The sequence below is a fragment of the Anomaloglossus baeobatrachus genome, chromosome 1 (genome assembly GCF_048569485.1).
Source record: "Anomaloglossus baeobatrachus isolate aAnoBae1 chromosome 1, aAnoBae1.hap1, whole genome shotgun sequence".
NCBI lineage: Eukaryota > Metazoa > Chordata > Amphibia > Anura > Aromobatidae > Anomaloglossus > Anomaloglossus baeobatrachus.
In genome coordinates, this window is record NC_134353.1 from 230,786,135 (window position 1) to 230,807,305 (window position 21,171).

Genomic DNA, 21,171 nt, shown 5'->3' on the forward strand with positions numbered 1-21,171 from the left:
AAATATCATTTATACATTTCTTTTCTATGTCTCTTTAGTAGAACAGCTTTTGTGACCATTTATTTGAATATCCCCATGTGCCTTTGTCCTAATTTTAAAGTGGTTAGTGACTTAGAATATGCTATAGCAACCTTTGACACTTTACAATTGCGACACGGTTGTGCGGTACTCCTCTGTCAACTACTTAGTTTCTGAGGACACTACTAACACTATTATGTAAGAGGGTTAAACAGCCATGACCATATTGCTTGCCCTATCGTTTACCATAGCAGCAGCACGAAAGCTTTATCGTACAATGGATAGCTGCTCCGTTATTAAGCTGTAATAGATGGCAGTTCACGTAAACACTCAACCGAACATGACACAATAGTTTCTCACAGGACTCAATGGAGTTACACAGTATAAGGACAATTGTGAGTGTCTTGAGCAAGTCTCACATTGCATCACCCAAGCATGGACTGCTACTTTCTGGACAGGAGCGTCTCAGCTGCATAGAAATACATGCAGCCAACCCGCTCCTGTTAGGAGTGTGCGGCCGTGCCGAGGTGAGGTAATGTGAAACTCGGCAAATCACTCGCAAGTGTAAGTCCGGCCTAAATCTGATTAATCTTTCTAATAGATCCAGGAGCTTTCTGCTTGCTCCTTGAAAATATCACTAGACCTTTTTCACCTTAGGCTATGTTCACATAGGCAATTTTTGCTCCATTTCTTTCTGCTTTTTTGCATTCTTTTATTGGTTTTATGCACATCCATGCTAATAAAAAGCTGCTTTTTGCAGTATGAGCAAAACCTATTAGATTCCAGAAATCTCATGCACACAAAGACACACATCTGCTTTTTTTCCTAACTGAAATGACAAACAATTGCTTTTTTGCTGCGTTTTTGAAAAAAGCAGAATGTCAATTCTTTCAGCATTTTTCCTGCTTTTTTTCACCATTGAAAGGAAGTGAAAAAATGCATCAGCCTTTTTTGCTGCCTTTTTTTTGCTTTTTTGGTGAATGAAACTAATTTTATTTAAACATGTTCTGTAGACAAATGATACAGCTAAATATGAGGCAAAAAAGGCAAAAATGCAGCAAAAAGGAGAGGTAAATACGCAGCTTTTTAACTGCCAAAAGATCAGATTTTGCTACCAAAAAAAGCAGCATAAACACAGCACAAACAGACTGTGTGAACATAGCCTTAAAGGGTGCTTTACACGCTGCGACATCGCTAGTGATAGAACCCGCCCCCGTCGTTCACATCACTATGTGTGACACCGCAGGAGCGACGAACATCTCCTTACCTGTATCCACCGGCAATGAATAAGGAAGGAGGTGGGCAGCATGGCCCGGCCACTTATCTCCTCCCCTTCTATTAGACAGCTGTTTTGTGACGTTACTGTGACGCCGAACGCACCTCATCCTTGAAGGAGGGATTGTTTGGTGTCTCCAGCAACGTTGCAAAACAGGTATGTGCGTGTGACGCTGCCGTAGCAATAATGTTCACTACGGCAGTAATTACCACTTATTGCACCAACGACGGGGGCGGGTGCTATCGCTCGCGACATCGCTAGCAAACGCTAGAGATGTCGCAGCGTGTAAAGCACCCTTTAGTGTGCAAGTTATGGATCTCTATCACACAATCCGAAATGGTTTTCCCCAAGATTAAATAGTCCCCCCCAATTAATGCTGTATTCCCAAAATAGACATTAATGGCATAAACCTGGGAAACTGCAAGAATATACTCCTCTTTATTCCTATATTCCATGACTAGTTTAAAATACTACATAAATATTGTACTTTAGATGACAAAAGGGAAAAAAACGGTAACCTCTATTGTAGTATTGTTATTTTTTTGTAGATAGTTATATTAATTTGCAGAGAAACCCCACTTCTGCGCCTGGCTGAAGCTTTCCACATTAGCAGGGGTTACTGTTACCTGTCAGTATTCAGGACAAAAGCACAGCTGGCAAATACTTTGTACTTAGAAAATGGCATTTCATTATTGTCTTCAGATTCCCATTTTCATAGGAAGTGATTGTTGATAAGTAGCCGGGAAAATGGTCGTTCTTCCTCAGGGTGCGTATAGCTTGCAGTCAGGAAAGGTAAATCAAGTTTTCATGTAATAACAAAGGTCAGCAGCTTAACAGCTTTCTGTACTGTATCTGTCTTAATGGTTTCACACTTTCCTATTTTATTCTTTGTGTTTTCAGCACTTCTGTTAAAAAAGACATTATTAAAAATAAAATGTTATTTAGCACAAAAGTATTATTTAATTAATCTCATCTCCCGAGAGCAATTTTATTGAAAGTAGGTTTGACAAAGGGGAAAAACATTGCATCAGCATTTTAAATGTCATATAAGTGTCCGGAAGAAGTCCCTTCCTGTGAGTTGTTTTTGATGGGGTTTATTTTACTATTATATGTTCTGTTTTATTCCATGTTGAAACTTTAGCACTATCAAGGTTATGTATGTACATAGACACACCACTTCAAAACTCTACTGTTACAAATGGGCTCACACACGAAGAAAACACACAGTGATGGTGGTATATGAAGGGCTGTTTCTAATTTTGTGTAGCTTAATATTTTAGGAGCCTTGCTCCATTCATTCTATGTATTTCTTATCTTGTCTGCAAGTTAATTAACTTAGCTCAGTTACCATTTGCTTTTTTTTGTTAAGCCCACATTTCTTGACTGTCCATTGTTTACTCCCCAGCTCTCCACTACTGGGACTTACCCCCTACAGTGTTTCTTTCCCTAGGTTTGGGGAAGGGGGGTCTGGATTCTCTTCACCAAACTCTTTGTTTAACAGGAGATTATTCAGTCTGTCTGGGCAAGAGAAGGGAGAAGGAGTAAAGCTGGTGTCACACATAACGACGACAACGACGTCGCTGCAACGTCACCATATTCTGTGACGTAGCAGCGACCATAGATGATCGTTAGTAAGCTGTCAAACATGTTAGAAAAAGCAGCGACGGAGCAGCGATCATAGCGACGTCGATGGTCGTTGTGTGGTTTCAGACGTAGCGTAGCGTCGCTGCTGCGGTGTCAAACACAAGGATTATCAGCTTATCAGCATGGCGCAGCGGGATAGCAGCGATCAAAAAATGACTTCGAGCATTCAGGAGCGAGCAACGATTTCGCAGCAGGGGTCTGATCGTTGTTATGTGTCACACACAGCGACGTCGCTGTTGAGGTCGCTGCAACGTCACAGAATATGGTGACGTTGCAGCGACGTCGTTGTCGTCGTCGTTATGTGTGACACCAGCTTAAGATTGATCCTCTGGGGGAGAAGCTGCAGCTACAGGCAGCACCCCAGAGAGCTGTTGAGATACCCCAATTTCCCTGGAAAAGGACTGCTGGAGGATTGAGATCATCTCTGGGACATTTATCCCATTACTGGACTATTTTACCAGCTATATGGTGCATTATTTGATGGACATTCTGGATTGCATGGAATAAATATTCTTTGGATTGTTCAATCATCCCTCACTCTGTTGATTGTGCGATATCGGAGAAGGACCCCGTCACACACACATATACAGTTAGGTCCAGAAATATTTGGACAGTGACACAAGTTTTGTTATTTTAGCTGTTTACAAAAACATGTTCAGAAATACAATTATATATATAATATGGGCTGAAAGTGCACACTCCCAGCTGCAATATGAGAGTTTTCACATCCAAATCGGAGAAAGGGTTTAGGAATCATAGCTCTGTAATACATAGCCTCCTCTTTTTAAAGGGACCAAAAGTAATTGGACAAGGGACTTTAAGGGCTGCAATTAACTCTGAAGGCGTCTCCCTCGTTAACCTGTAATCAATGAAGTAGTTAAAAGGTCTGGGCTTGATTACAGGTGTGTGGTTTGGCATTTGGAAGCTGTTGCTGTGACCAGACAACATGCGGTCTAAGGAACTCTCAATTGAGGTGAAGCAGAACATCCTGAGGCTTAAAAAAAAGAAAAAATCCATCAGAGAGGTAGCAGACATGCTTGAAGTAGCAAAATCAACAGTCGGGTACATTCTGAGAAAAAAGGAATTGACTGGTGAGCTTGGGAACTCAAAAAGGCCTGGGCGTCCACGGATGACAACAGTGGTGGATGATCGCCGCATACTTTCTTTGGTGAAGAAGAACCCGTTCACAACATCAACTGAAGTCCAGAACACTCTCAGTGAAGTAGGTGTATCTGTCTCTAAGTCAACAGTAAAGAGAAGACTCCATGAAAGTAAATACAAAGGGTTCACATCTAGATGCAAACCATTCATCAATTCCAAAAATAGACAGGCCAGAGTTAAATTTGCTGAAAAACACCTCATGAAGCCAGCTCAGTTCTGGAAAAGTATTCTATGGACAGATGAGACAAAGATCAACCTGTACCAGAATGATGGGAAGAAAAAAGTTTGGAGAAGAAAGGGAACGGCACATGATCCAAGGCACACCACATTCTCTGTAAAACATGGTAGAGGCAACGTGATGGCATGGGCATGCATGGCTTTCAATGGCACTGGGTCACTTGTGTTTATTGATGACATAACAGCAGACAAGAGTAGCTGGATGAATTCTGAAGTGTACCGGGATATACTTTCAGCCCAGATTCAGCCAAATGCCGCAAAGTTCATCGGACGGCGCTTCATAGTACAGATGGACAATGACCCCAAGTATACAGCCAAAGCTACCCAGGAGTTCATGAGTGCAAAAAAGTGGAACATTCTGCAATGGCCAAGTCAATCACCAGATCTTAACCCAATTGAGCATGCATTTCACTTGCTCAAATCCAGACTTAAGACGGAAAGACCCACAAACAAGCAAGACCTGAAGGCTGTGGCTGTAAAGGCCTGGCAAAGCATTAAGAAGGAGGAAACCCAGCATTTGGTGATGTCCATGGGTTCCATACCTAAGGCAGTGATTGCCTCCAAAGGATTTGCAACAAAATATTGAAAATAAAAATATTTTGTTTGGGTTTGGTTTATTTGTCCAATTACTTTTGATCTCCTAAAATGTGGAGTGTTTGTAAAGAAATGTGACAATTCCTACAATTTCTATCAGATATTTTTGTTCAAGCCTTCAAATTAAACGTTACAATCTGGACTTGAATTCTGTTGTAGAGGTTTCATTTCAAATCCAATGTGGTGGCATGCAGAGCCCAACTCGCGAAAATTGTGTCACTGTCCAAATATTTCTGGACCTAACTGTACAATTATATATGCACATGTGCTACACAGTTTTACTCCTCTCCCAACCACCGCCCCAAATAACATTCAGCTATAAAGTGACATATATGGCTTGTTAATGTGCTGCATTTTTTAGTCACATTTTTCAACAGTTGCCGTTTACAGTAGCGGAAAAGTTGATCAGATTTCAGGAATCTAGCGCACATGTGGCTTATTTTTTACTCGAAGATTTTCAAATCTGCAGCATGTCAGTTCTTTCAGAATTTTGTATAGCAACCCATCAAAAACACAAGTATTTTATAATTCAATTCTGCCTACACAAGAAAATGTGCTGTAAATACTCAATAAGTGCACAAACACATTCTGTACATGCCAAACCTCGCTTGCAGTTAATGTCAATGTCCCACTCCCCACTTTGTCCCACATCAAACGAGTCCAAGATCTAGAGATTTGATGGATGAGAAATAGTGATTTTAGGTTTGGCTGCCCATTTGACATTAAAACTAGTGATGAGCAAGCACTAGCATGCTTGGGTGCTCGGTACTCTCGGTACTCCGATAGGAGCCAGGATAGGCACGGGAGTGCCTCACATCATCAGCATACAGGATATATTCATTTATATGACTTCTCCCCTGACATAATTTCTACTATAGGAAGGTCAGCATTCCATATATGTCACTCTCAAAATCCTTACTTTAGGACTACTTGTGATAGCAACCCTATGATCAAGGACGCTAAGGCTGAAACTTCAGAGACGGTTATTTTTGTTCACAAATTTTCCTTAAAAATCAGACATAGTATTTGCAGCAAATTTTGAGTGTTCAGTGATTCTCTATTACTTGGACTTGGTCTTTTTTACACATCTACCTGCACCTCATCATCCCCATCTGTGTGCACGTCATTTTGGACTTTATTCGGTACTTGTAACCGGACGTTTGATGGTCTGATGGGCTCCACTCATCTACCTAGTATAATGGAAGCAAATTAGGAACTCGAGCAAATCTTCTGGAAAAATGCTTGTGTCTCCCATTGACCTCCATTACACTCAGTAGATGAGTTGAGCCCGTCCAAGCATCCAACTCATTGTTATGAGTACTGAGCCCCTGAGCATGGTAGTGCTCGCTCATCACTAGCATGAACATCATCACTAGCAAAATCAAAACATTTTTTTAATACTTGCACTTCCACTTCTGTTGAGAAGAGAAAAAAATCAACAAAAATCAACAAAAAGAAGATCACCACTGATTACCTTAATACTTCATTAAACGTTCATTGTGTTTTCATTATTTAAGATAATTATCTCAGAAGTGTTCAAAATAATTGGTTTATTATTAGCTTGCTAAAATTAAAAGTATATTTATGAGAACTGTGACCTTGAACTGTGACCTTCATTAGTTTAATTATTTTGATGTAATAAAGGGGGTAATTATACCACAGGATAATATAACTATCTAATACAGGAATAGCACGGTCGTGACACATATATAGTATATTCATAATATCATTTATGAGCACCATATATCAGAATGTTGAGTAGTAACAATCAACATAAATCTGAGCTAAATAGCAAAAAAAAAAGTTCTTGTGAAGTGAGTGTTTAAACTTTATGTGATAGTCTTCTGTCAACAATTTTTGTTTCTTTGAAAAAATGTTGCCAGATTGAACATTGGTAAAGGTCATTACGGTCTAAAATGTCTCCAACTGCATTTGTGTAACGATCATTGCCCGGACGTTTATTCATTCAATTATTGTTGAACCTTGAATCTAGTGTTATGGCCTCCTAAACAGGCCTGACTAATGTGACCCCATATGATAAAACATATAGCACCCTGTGAGAGTAAAGAACAAGGACACTGCACCCATGAAGCTGGGAGCAATTATAAGAAAATGGCTCCCAGTTCTCAGTAAAGCTGTTTGAATATGTGTTAGAACTAGGGATGAATTAACCTGATAGGTAGAAAAGAATAGAAACATTGTGCAAAGAGCAATATATTGATTCAAATGAGTAAATGGGGAGATTTAGGTGGAATTAGGTTTTAAATTAAAAATAAAGGGTTAATGTTCCCCTTTAATATCTGTTATATGATAGGAAGAATCATATAGTTTATCTTCTTATGTACAGCACCATGGAATCAATGGTGCTCTATAAATATATATTATTATAATAATAAAAAAATATACATTTGCCATCTATAGATATAAAAAATCAGAATGTAATGCTATGAATGCAATCTTTCTTGTTTTCTTCTTCAGAAATATACCTCTTGCAATCTGCATATCAATGGTGATTGTAACAGTTGGATATGTCTTAACCAACGTGGCCTACTATACAGCCATTACAGCGGAAGAGCTGGTCCTTTCCAGCGCAGTTGCAGTGGTAAGAAGCTTTGTTGGTTTTGTCTAGGCACTTTGAGTCTTAACCCCAGAGAGGGGTCGTTTAACATTTCTACCATTGGAACCCTATGGAGCTCAAAATTCCTGGGACTTCTAGTGTTAAAGAGGTTGTATGGGTCTTTAACATTGATGACCAATCGTCAGGATAGGTAATCAGTGTATGATCGGTAAAGGTGTGTTACCTGGTACACCCGCTGATCAGTATTTCCCAATGTCACCACTGGCTTGAACTACACACTTGCAGAGCTGCACAGTGCCATCAACTGTACTGAGGCTATGATTAGGTAAAGAATATGCGCCCCCTGTTTGCAAAAATAAGGGGCGGATGTGCAGTACCTTGCTGTGGCCACTATTTCTTCGATGGAGCAGTGCAGCTCCACAAATGAGTAGTTCCGGCCAACAGGGGTGCAGGGTATAAAACCCTCACCGATCAGACATTGATGACTTATCTTAAGGGTAGGTCATAAATGTTAAAGTTTTGGACAACCCCATAAAAATTCATACTTTTTCAATAAAGGGCAGAGCTGAGCACAGCTTTTTTTCTTGCCTTAATTAAAGGGTTAATAGTGCAATTATTTATGGTGTATTGGTGATGTTATTTCATAACTAGTTTGGAATTAGAGGTGTAGTTGTCTTGCATTTACTGACACCTTTATGACACCTTTATGATACTCCTCCCTTCATTTTGGATAAATAATTTAATTTAGTCATATCTACTGCACCCTTGAAACTCACGATAGCTTGAATGTGGTCTGCCAAGAAATCTATCTTTTTTTTAACATACTCTTTAAATTTTATTGAAACTTTTGACTTTTTTAACCAAAGCCAGAAGTTTGTCCCCTTGATACTTCTCTATTATTGTGTATCCACTTGTGTTTCAAAATAATCCATGAGATGAGCTCTAGAGGTGTCGTCTAGTACTTTTATATTGACAGCCTATCCTTAGGATGGTAATCAATATCAGATTGTGGGTGGAAGTGCAAAATCCAGCTCCTCAGCCAACAGCTGTTCCCGGGGCTGGCACCTGACAAATGTAATCAGTTCTATAGCAGAACAGCCCAGCTCCATCAACTGTATAATGGCTGCAGAGGCAGTACCAGGCCGTGACCAGTGGACAGAGCTGTACAACTCTGCCACTAATAACATGCAGCTGCTGACTAATGGAATAAGTGATCGTCAGGAAAGCCGGGTATTCCACCTCCACTGATTTGATAAAGATGTCCCATCCAAAGAACAGGGCATCATTACAGAACTACCAGGCATCCTGTTAAAGGTGCATTTATACTACATGATTATCGAGAACAAACCTTCCAAGGAGTGCTCATTTCACAATATTAGTACAGTAGAAAAAGGGAGTCGATTATACAATGAATGAGCAAAATTCTCATTTGTTAGATGAAATAATCTTTTTCTTTACTTAAAGGGAACCAACCATCAGGATTTTCATATATAAAGTAAAGCCAGTGCTATACTAGTGCTAGGATGCTGAATGTGAGCATAGCTTTTATTCAGAGATTGGATGTTTTATTTCAGAAATATGTGCAAGTAAAGTTCCAGCAATGCTCTGCTATTTGATTGACAGATGCAACAGGAAGGGAATATGTGGGTCGGGTCTTGAAATCTATTCCCGCCCCAGTCTGCTGCCTGGCCTCTGTAAATGCTAGAGTGTATGGGCTGCATTTCAAACACGCGCCTATCACGTGTCAGAAATGACTCATACCTGGAAGGAGCCCATACAGTCTAGCATCTACAGAGGCCAGGCAGCAGACAGGGGCGGGAATAGATAGCAAAACCTGACCCACGTATTAGATATTCTGGAGCTGCTATCAATGAAATAGCAATACATTGCTGGAACTTTACTTGCACATATTTCTCAAATAAGGCTATGTTCATACATCTTTTACTGCATTTTTGGTGCATTTTAGAAGACACACCTAAATTTTAGAAGATGCACCTAAATGCATGTATTTCCTTCACCCAGCAAAGTCTATGAGATTTCTATTTTGCTGTCTACACTGGGCATCTTTTTTTGGCTGCATTTTTGAAGATGCAGCATGTCAATTCTTTTTGCTTTTTTTCAGCGTTTTTGATCCCTTCCAGTCAATAGATTTGACTGAAAAAAACACATTGGGCAAAAACATGTGAAAAGCATGCGTTTTTGCCGTGGGTGCATTTTTGTCCGTTTTTTGGAGCCAAAAACGCTACATCTTTGTGGTTAGGAAACATGCAGTGTGTGAACATAGCCTTAAACCTCCAATCTCATAACAAAAGGTATGCTTACATTTAGCATCCAAGCACCAGTATAGCACTGGCTTTACTTTACAGTATATATGAAGAACCTGATGGTTGGTTCCCTTTTAAATGTAACTAACCTATTTTGTATTTAATTTTTTCAGCAATGTTTGTAATTTTATTAATCTATGTAACATACTGTATTACATTATTCTGCTTTCTTATTTTTTTCATGCTTAGCATCTGATTTGAAATGCAAATCTGGTAAAATCTTTACATCAGTAAATCTTAGCTTCTTTACTTCTCATTTCATTCCCTATGCTCAGACATTATACACAAATACTTCCCCTGACTCGGTAAAGGAGAGGGAAGCAGAGAGGCTCACTCTCCAAAAGACGCCTCAGAGGAGATCTCATTTATATGTATAAATACATGTGTGGTCAATATAAAGGACTGGCACATGACTTATTCCTTCCAAAAACAATACTAAGGACCAGGGGCACTCACTGCGAGTGGAAGAAAAGCGATTCCGGCAGCTAAATAGGAAAGGGTTCTTTACAGTTAGAGCAGTCAGACTGTAGAATGCCCTACCACAAGAGGTAGTAATGGCAGATACTATAACAGCTTTAAAAAAAGGGCTGGATGATTTCCTCAGTGCACACAACATTGTTGGTTATAAATGATTTAGTGATAAAATGTATAATTGGTGGAGGAAGGTTGAACTAGATGGACCTAGGTCTTTTTCCAACCTATGTAACTGTGGATCTTTAGTAGCTCTTTTACTGAAATAAAAAAGAAGCTTAATTACTAGGGGTGATCGAATACCTCAAATACTCGGCTTCGCGAATATTTGCCGAATAGTTGACCGCTATTCGACTATTCGCGAATATTCGATGCAAAATTTAAGTCTATGGTTAACCTGAATAACAACCATTCAGAACAATTCGGGCTTCCCATAGACTTACATTGCGCATCGAATATTCGCATAGCGGTGACATATTAGTCGGATATTCGCGAAGCCTAATATTTGAGGTATTCGATCAGCCCTATTAATTACTCATTAAAATATTATCGCTCTCAACACTACAATTCATGTCCTACCGAGAACAATTTTAATCGTATGCATACAGAACGATGTACTAGTGATTGTGCTGTGCACATAATGAATGTGATCTGCCTAAACAGCCTATTTTATGACCTCTGAACAGCACACAGTAGCTGATCGGCAGGGCAATAATGCTGCAAGTCAGATGGGGTGTCACTATAACAGGACCATATATACCATATATCATTGACTTGCTATACCACTACAGTAATACATTTAGAGATTTTTCTTTTATAAAAAAGTAAATAATTCTAAAATGCAACTATCATTTATGAATCCTGACCTTTACATTTTAAATAGAAACATAGAATTATTTATCAAGAAATAAGACCTTTGCTATACACAGAAAGAGTTGAAATAAATGACATAGTGATTATATTTCAGAGGCAGGTCCCCTCACCGCCTTCACACAACTGCACCCATTGTATGGGAAAGGGCAGATTGCAAAGGCTCCAGACAATTCTGCAATGGGAAAGTAAATACAAATAATTGAATTTGAATATTTATTTTGCTTTACAAAACATTTCCTGATACCTTGTGTATCATATAAAAACATTAAATGTCTTATAAATCACAATTTAGGTCTATAATGCCATACCTAGAAAGCTGACTTACTAACTTAAAAAATATATCCCAAATACTTCAGCTCTATGACATGGGATGTCGGTAAGGATATGATCAAACATATACGTAGCCTAATCCTAATAGTCCGGAGATGCAGATACATATTGATCTTTTTGTTCGACTCAAGAAGGTGCCAGGTATATAGGACGTGGACTAACAGTAGGCACAGATGTGATCTGTACTGATATTTTGTATAATAACCATTAGTAAGATAAGTTCAAATTAAAAGGAAGTTTCTTCATTTCTTTTCAGACATATGCAGAACGTCTCCTGGGAAACATTTCTCTGGCAGTCCCCATTTTTGTTGCTTTATCTTGCTTTGGTTCAATGAATGGTGGAGTTTTTGCAGTTTCCAGGTAAGAAATATAAGAAATGCTAACTTACCATTATTTTCCCAACACAAAGGGGCATACACTATACTAAATACGACAGATTCATGGCTAGCTTTACATAACATGTAAAAGGATAAGGCACAGACAATATAGTGGAGGTATATCGAGTTGCACTTGTTGGTTTCCAAACCGTAAGTCAATCAAATAGGTAGAAGGCACTCTCAAGGGTTAATTTTCATATAATTTATTCCAAAATAGCTTTAAACATGTGACGTTTCAGCCACTAGGTAGCCTGCATCAGACATCTGGTATCATAAACTGGCCAAAATTGGAGTGTCAATGCAACGGTATCCACCGCTATGCTGCGTGATAGCGGTGGATGCAGTTGCCTTGACACTCCAATTTTGGCCAGTTTATGATACCAGTTGTCTGATGAAGGCCACCTAGTGGCTGAAACGTCACATGTTTAAAACTATTTTGGAATACATTTTATGAAAATTAACCCTTGAAACTGCCTTGTACCTATTAGATTTACATAACAAACCTGATGTGCATACCACGCTGGATTCATAGTGTTTAAACTCTTCACTAGACAGTTTTGAAAATTGTCTAGAAAATTGGGTCATGTTTACTGAAAGCTGTGGCTTAAAATGCCATAAATTCTGCCGACATTTTTGCACAAAATATTGGTCTAATTTAAATTGATAGTCTAATGTCTTTCATCGAGAGTACACCACTCCTCTATATCTCGGCTTCCGGTTTGTCGGGGGTGGTGCACTCCTGATAGTCCAGGCCAGCCACATGGTAGTGCTGCTGGCCTAATCTGTGCAATCTCCCATGTTTGAAGCTTTCAGCTTTGCCTCCTTAGTATTGGAGGACCACAGTGATCCTGAAGATGGTCAAAACCAGCAATTTGGCCAGAATCATGGCTGAGCTTTCAAGCTGTATACCAAAAGCTTCCTAGAGTATACTCCTTGCCTAAGAAATCATCCAACTCTGTCAGACTTAAAGAGGTGAATGGTACCTGTTTGATTACAAATCCTCCATTCTTGAGAACAAAGAAAAAGATTTTTAAGAGGTAAAACACATAGTTGATTGTTTTTACAGGCATATTTGTTTTTACAGACACTTTACTATTTTACCTACTTAATCGTGTGAAACAAGCCCTTTAAGGAAGTTTAAAAATTGTCACGTATATCTACCAAGATGGGGAAAATCTATCCAACAGATTGCAACACTATGCTACAATTGGCAACCATGTAAATCTTCTGTTTGCAAGGTCTAGTTTTCTGCTTCCTGAGTTTAAAGTAGATCTGTCACCAGAATTTACAATACAAACCCCAAAAGTCTAGATAGATCTTTTAGACGTGATGAGACTGGTGTAATTTCTTTAAACCAATCACTCTCGCTATATAATTGTATATATACATTTGTAGTCAATCCCTGCAGCTGTCTTCCTTGCTGCTACTACTGAGATCTCACACTGCTTAGTACAAGCTGCAGCGACTGGTAGGCTAGGAGGGTGGACAAAAAGGTTAATAAACTTGTACTTACGAGCCTTCTCACCCTTTAGATGGACTCATCATAAAATGCACATTTTCTTATTAGAATTTTATAGCGATTCTGTAATAGATTTTCAAAGGAAGTGCACCAGTCTCATCAAGTCTAAAGCCCGCTTTACACGCTTCAATATATCTCACAATCCGTCGTCGGGGTCAAGTTGTAAGTGATGCACATCCAGCATCGTTCGTGACGTATTTGCGTGTGACACCTACGTGCGATCAAGATTGAACGCAAATACGGTGATCGCATATACGTCGTTTATTCCTCATACATTGGAAGTTTTGTTGTATGAACCTAGTCAATTGAAACGTGTGACATCCCTCATACGATTTTGATGTCTGAGGCTATGTGCGCAGGTGTGTGCTCTGCACCGCAGCTTAAAAAAGGTCCGCTTCAGAGCGCAGCTGAAAAGCTGCGTTCTGAAGAGCCTCACAATGTCTGTCATTCACTAATCTCTGTCAGTCGGTCAATATCTCTGTCCCTCTCTCTCTGTCCATGTCAGTCTATCCCTCTTACCCCCTCTCTCATACTCACCGATCCCCGATCACCGGCGCGGCGCTGCACGGCATTCACACTGCTCCGGCGGCTTTTACTATTTTGAAAAAGCCGGCCGCTCATTAAACAATCTCGTATTCCCTGCTTTCCCCGCCCACCGGTGCCTATGATTGGTTGCAGTCAGACACGCCCCCCACGCTGAGTGACAGGTGTCTCACTGCACCCAATCACAGCAGCCGGTGGGCGTGTCTATACTGTGCAGTGAAATAAATAATTAAATAATTAAAAAAAAGGCGTGCGGCCCCCCCAATTTTAAAACCAGACAGATAAAGCCATACGGCTGAAGGCTGGTATTCTCAGGATCGGGAGCTCCACATTATAGGGAGCCCCCCAGCCTAACAATATCAGCCAGCAGCTGCCCAGAATTGCTGCATACATTAGATGCGACAGTTCTGGGACTGTACCCGGCTCTTCCCGATTTGCCCTGGTGCGTTGGCAAATCGGGGTAATAAGGAGTTATTGGCAGCCCATAGCTGCCAATAACTCCTAGATTAATCGTGTCAGGCGTCTCCCCGAGATACCTTGCATGATTAATCTGTAAGTGACAGTAAATAAACACTCACACCCGAAAAAATCCTTTATTAGAAATAAAAAACACAAACATATACCCTGGTTCACCACTTTAATAAGCCCGAAAAAGCCCTCCATGTCCGGCATAATCCAAGATGGTCCAGCGTCGCTTCCAGCTCTGCTTCATGGAGGTGAACGGAGCTGCAGAATACACCGCCGCTCTTGTCAGCTCCACGTAGCTAATGAAGGGAATAGCGCGATCAGCTGAGCTGTCACTGAGGTTACCCGCTGTCAATGGATACAGCAGTGGCCATGGGTAACCTCAGTGACAGCTCAGCTGATCGCGCTACTCACCTCAGTTGCTGCGTAGAGCTGACAGGAGCGGCAGTGTATTCTGCAGCTCTGGTCACTTTCATGCAGCAGAGCTGGAAGCGACGCTGGACCATCCTGGATTACGCCGGACATTGAGGGATTTTTCGGGCTTATTAAAGTGGTGAACGAGGGTATATGTTTGTGTTTTTTATTTTTAATAAAGGATTTTTTCGGGTGTGTGCGTTTATTTACTGTAACTTACAGATTAATCATGGAAGGTATCTCGGTTAGACGCCTGACATGATTAATCTAGGAGTTATTGGCAGCTATGGGCTGCCAATAACTCCTTATTACCCCGATTTGCCAACGCACCAAGGCAAATCGGGAAGAGCCGGGTACAGTCCCAGAACTGTCGCATCTAATGTATGCGACAATTCTGGGCGGCTGCTGGCTGATATTGTTAGGCTGGGGGGCTCCCCATAACGTGGAGCTCCGCATCCTGAGAATACCAGCCTTCAGCCATATGGCTTTATCTGGCTGGTTATAAAATTGGGGGGGACCACACGCCTTTTTTTTTAATTATTTATTTCACTGCACAGTATAGACACGCCCACCGGCTGCTGTGATTGGGTGCAGTGAGACACCTGTCACTCAGCGTGGGGGCGTGTCTCACTGCAACCAATCATAGGCGCCGGTGGGCGGGAAAAGCAGGGAATATGAGATTATTTAATGAGCAGCCGGCTTTTTCAAAATAGTAAAAGCCGCTGGAGCAGTGTAAATGCCGTGCAGTGCCACGCCGGTGATCGGGGATCGGTGAGTATATGAGAGAGGGCTGCTCAATTCAGTTACTCAGGAGTTTAGCGGTCACCGGTGAGTCCTTCACGGGTGACCGCTAATCAGGACGCGACACAGACAGAGCCGTAGCATGACAATGAAGTCGGGTGAAGTTAACCCGAGTTCATTCAGATCATGCGGCTCTTTCTGTGTCTGCTGTCATCTGCCATTTAGCCCTGCTACATGGCTGTCTGTGTCTGCTGTTAGCGGCCATGTAGCAGAGCTGAATGGCAGATGACATAGTAAAAACGCATCCCTACACATTACACATGCTTGGCAAGTCAATAAATAAAAAAAAAAAAAAGGGTGCCCAATGCATACGTCACAGAACACATGATCTAAAGGATCGCACACAAAATTGATCAATTTAACATAGACTACTAACGCACGTGCGACAGCAAATGAACGACCTACGTGCGATCTCATTAAATCGCATATGCGACCTGGGCATGTCACATCGCATACGAGATTGCACACCTAATTGTAAGGTGTAAAGCTGGCTTTAGAAAAGCATTCAATGGTGTCTGCAGTTTGTATTGTGAAATCTGGTAAGGCCTCAGCATTATTATTAGTAGTTCTTTCACATAAGTAAACAGTTTCGACACATAAATATATTAAGTAAAAGTGTATATATTTATACAGTATATATATATATATATATATATATATATATATATATATATATATGTATATATATATATATATGTGTGTGTGTGAAAAACAAAACAAAAAAAAATGTATCTCAACTACTATTTGTAACATTTGCGCTTATTCCATCAGGATGTTTTACGTTGCCTCTCGAGAGGGTCACCTTCCAGAGATCCTTTCTATGATTCATGTCCACAAGCATACACCTTTGCCAGCTGTCATTGTATTGGTAAGCTATGATCATATTTTATGGCATTTTTAACAGTGATTAGTTATTGTGTTTTTTTGCTGGTAATTTATACATTTTATGTCCTCCTAATTAGAGTTGAGCGCGGTTCGTGGTTCGTGGTTCTCCAGTTCTAGGCTCGAGTGATTTTGGGGCATGTTCTAGATCGAACTAGAACTCGAGCTTTTTGCAAAAGCTCGATAGTTCTAGAAACGTTCGAGAACGGTTCTAGCAGCCAAAAAACAGCTAAATCATAGCTTGGTTTCTGCTGTAATAGTGTAAGTTACTCTGTGAATCAAACTATTATCACATTTCAGTGTATAGTGTGCGTGAACAGCGCCTTCAGATCACTGCTGTTTCTATAATGGCGATCGCCATTTTTTTTTTTTTTCTTGTCTTCCTTCCCTAAGCGCGCGCGTCTTGTGGGGCGGGCCAGCATGTCAGCCAATCACAGACACACACACAGCTAAGTGGACTTTGAGCCAGAGAAGCAACGGCATGTGTGATAGGATCTGCATGTCACATGTCCCTGCATTATAAACCCGGACATTTTCTTCACGGACGCCATTATCTGCCTTCTGCGTCTTTGGTGTCAGACATCACTGTCGCAGCTCCGTCTTGAGTCCTATCGCTGATACAGCTGTATGCGCTGCATACACAGCGTTAGACAGCATAGGGAGAGCACTTTATAGCAGTCCTTTTAAGGGCTCAAACCGGCAGGGTCAGAGTTAAGGTGACAGGTCCTGAAAACAGCGCCAGCGTCTGTGCAGCCAAGGTCAGGGATTTCCTCCCTGCATTTCCCCATTAGGAGGGAATAGAAAGGCAGGCTTCCATTCCTCTACCCAGAGCACCACAATCCTGCCACTGTACCCTCTTGTCCTCTGCACACTCCAACTCATAACTAAGCCATTATACTAGCAAACACTCAGTGTACCTAGTGGCATCCTATCTGTGGCTATTGGACTTTGCTATAGTCCCACTAGTGCAAAGACATTTGCAGAGCACGTCTGCCTGCATTGCACACTACAACTAATTATAACTAAGCCATTATACTAGCAAACACTCAGTGTACCTAGTGGCATCCTATACGTGGCTATTGGACTTTGCTATAGTCCCACTAGTGCCAAGACATTTGCAGAGCGCATCTGCCTGCGTTGCACACTCCAACTAATTATAACTAAGCCATTATACTAGCAAACACTCAGTGTACCTAGTGGCATCCTATACGTGGCTATTGGACTTTGCTATAGTCCCACTAGTGCCAAGACATTTGCAGAGCGCATCTGCCTGCGTTGCACACTCCAACTAATTATAACTAAGCCATTATACTAGCAAACACTCAGTGTACCTAGTGGCATCCTATACGTGGCTATTGGACTTTGCTATAGTCCCACTAGTGCCAAGACATTTGCAGAGCGCATCTGCCTGCGTTGCACACTCCAACTAATTATAACTAAGCCATTATACTAGCAAACACTCAGTGTACCTAGTGGCATCCTATATGTGGCTATTGGACTTTGCTATAGTCCCACTAGTGCCAAGACATTTGCAGAGCGCATCTGCCTGCGTTGCACACTCCAACTAATTATAACTAAGCCATTATACTAGCAAACACTTAGTGTACCTAGTGGCATCCTATACGTGGCTATTGGACTTTGCTTTAGTCCCACTAGTGCCAAGACATTTGCAGAACGCATCTGCCTGCGTTGCACACTCCAACTAATTATAACTAAGCCATTATACTAGCACACACTCAGTGTACCTAGTGGCATCCTATACGTGGCTATTGGACTTTGCTATAGTCCCACTAGTGCCAAGACATTTGCAGAGCGCATCTGCCTGCGTTGCACACTCCAACTAATTATAACTAAGCCATTATACTAGCACACACTTAGTGTACCTAGTGGCATCCTATACGTGGCTATTGGACTTTGCTTTAGTCCCACTAGTGCCAAGACATTTGCAGAACGCATCTGCCTGCGTTGCACACTCCAACTAATTATAACTAAGCCATTATACTAGCACACACTCAGTGTACCTAGTGGCATCCTATACGTGGCTATTGGACTTTGCTATAGTCCCACTAGTGCCAAGACATTTGCAGAGCGCATCTGCCTGCGTTGCACACTCCAACTAATTATAACTAAGCCATTATACTAGCACACACTCAGTGTACCTAGTGGCATCCTATACGTGGCTATTGGACTTTGCTATAGTCCCACTAGTGCCAAGACATTTGCAGAGCGCATCTGCCTGCGTTGCACACTCCAACTAATTATAACTAAGCCATTATACTAGCAAACACAAAGTGTACCTAGTGGCATCCTATACGTGGCTATTGGAATTTGCTTTAGTCCCACTAGTGCCAAGACATTTGCAGAACGCATCTGCCTGCGTTGCACACTCCAACTAATTATAACTAAGCCATTATACTAGCACACACTCAGTGTACCTAGTGGCATCCTATACGTGGCTATTGGACTTTGCTATAGTCCCACTAGTGCCAAGACATTTGCAGAGCGCATCTGCCTGCGTTGCACACTCCAACTAATTATAACTAAGCCATTATACTAGCACACACTTAGTGTACCTAGTGGCATCCTATACGTGGCTATTGGACTTTGCTTTAGTCCCACTAGTGCCAAGACATTTGCAGAACGCATCTGCCTGCGTTGCACACTCCAACTAATTATAACTAAGCCATTATACTAGCACACACTCAGTGTACCTAGTGGCATCCTATACGTGGCTATTGGACTTTGCTATAGTCCCACTAGTGCCAAGACATTTGCAGAGCGCATCTGCCTGCGTTGCACACTCCAACTAATTATAACTAAGCCATTATACTAGCAAACACTCAGTGTACCTAGTGGCATCCTATACGTGGCTATTGGACTTTGCTATAGTCCCACTAGTGCCAAGACATTTGCAGAGCGCATCTGCCTGCGTTGCACACTCCAACTAATTATAACTAAGCCATTATACTAGCAAACACTTAGTGTACCTAGTGGCATCCTATACGTGGCTATTGGACTTTGCTATAGTCCCACTAGTGCCAAGACATTTGCAGAGCGCATCTGCCTGCGTTGCACACTCCAACTAATTATAACTAAGCCATTATACTAGCACACACTCAGTGTACCTAGTGGCATCCTATACGTGGCTATTGGACTTTGCTATAGTCCCACTAGTGCCAAGACATTTGCAGAGCGCATCTGCCTGCGTTGCACACTCCAACTAATTACAACTAAGCCATTATACTAGCAAACACTTAGTGTACCTAGTGGCATCCTATACGTGGCTATTGGACTTTGCTATAGTCCCACTAGTGCCAAGACATTTGCAGAGCGCATCTGCCTGCGTTGCACACTCCAACTAATTATAACTAAGCCATTATACTAGCAAACACTCAGTGTACCTAGTGGCATCCTATACGTGGCTATTGGACTTTACTTTAGTCCCACTAGTGCCAAGACATTTGCAGCACGTCTGCCTGCGTTGCACACTCCAACTAATTATAACTAAGTTACATTGTCAGGGATATTTATTCTTTATTATTCTGCTGTTAATAAAGCTAGACCACCACTGCAATCTTCACCACCTCTCAATTTTTACTACCACATTTTCAGTCCACAATCTTGTCGCAATCAACATGAGTGGCAAAATGACAGATGCTGGTGGAAAGGGGAAGAGGCGTGGTGGAAAAGGCAAAAAAGGTTTTGTCAGTGGGGAAGGTGGCAAAGCTCCATTATCATCTGCTGCAGATAGACCATCTACTAGCAAAAGTAAGATGTCTACTACTTATTGTGGACAATCCGATGTGCTCCCTTTTTTACGGACACGAACAAGAGGAACAAAGGTAGATGATGGGCAAAAAAGGAAAATGCTTGAATGGATCTCAAGTGGTCCAACAAGTGCCCTCTCAGCCACTTCAAGTACCGCATCCAAAAAACACCAGTCCTCTGAGTTGTCATCCCAATCACACTTGATTTCTCCCAGCTCTGAAGTCTCCATCAGCCCTGCACAGTATGGTGGAACTGAGATGGCTGAGTCTGCAGAGCTGTTCAGTCACACTATAGCCTGGGAATCAGAGGTCTGCTCCCAAGCTACAGTGAGTACAGAACAGGAAATGGTCTGCAGTGATGCCCAGAACCTTTGTGACTCTGATTCAGGCCATGAGGACCAGGTTTCTGAGCATAATGTTGACCCTTTGTCACAAACTGTAACACCTGTGGTTATAGACAATGAGGAACATACTGATGAAGATGAGACGCAGATACCCGATTGGGATGACAACTTAAATATTCGGTCAGGGCAAGAAGAGGCTCGGTCTGAGGGGGAGGGGAGTGCAAACACAACAATTGATGATGACGTTCTAGATCCCACCTACTGTCAACCCCCAGTCAGGCACTCGAGGAGGTCAACAGAGGCGGTGGAGGAGGATGCAACCGATGACGAAGTTACCTTGCGCCTTCCTGGACAGAGTCGGAGCACTGGTAGCACGTCTACAACTGCATCCTCAGCCACCACTCTGCCTATGAGCATTATTCGGGGTGGATCAACAGGTCGCATGGCCTCTAAGCCTTGCCTAGCCTGGTCCTTTTTTCACATCGAAAAAGATCGCCCAACTCATGTGATATGTAACATTTTTCATGATTCTGTTAGTAGAGGTCAAAACCTC

At 41.5% G+C, this 21,171-nt stretch overlaps 1 protein-coding gene across 1 annotated transcript in view; it reads left to right on the forward strand.

Moving 5' to 3' along the window:
• The window catches only part of SLC7A11 (solute carrier family 7 member 11), a 418,199-nt gene that overhangs the window by 303,918 nt on the left and 93,110 nt on the right, over positions 1-21,171 (forward strand). The window contains 3 exon segments of the mRNA XM_075348585.1: positions 7,409-7,532; positions 11,763-11,866; positions 16,397-16,493. Coding sequence (XP_075204700.1) covers positions 7,409-7,532; positions 11,763-11,866; positions 16,397-16,493 — 325 coding nt within the window.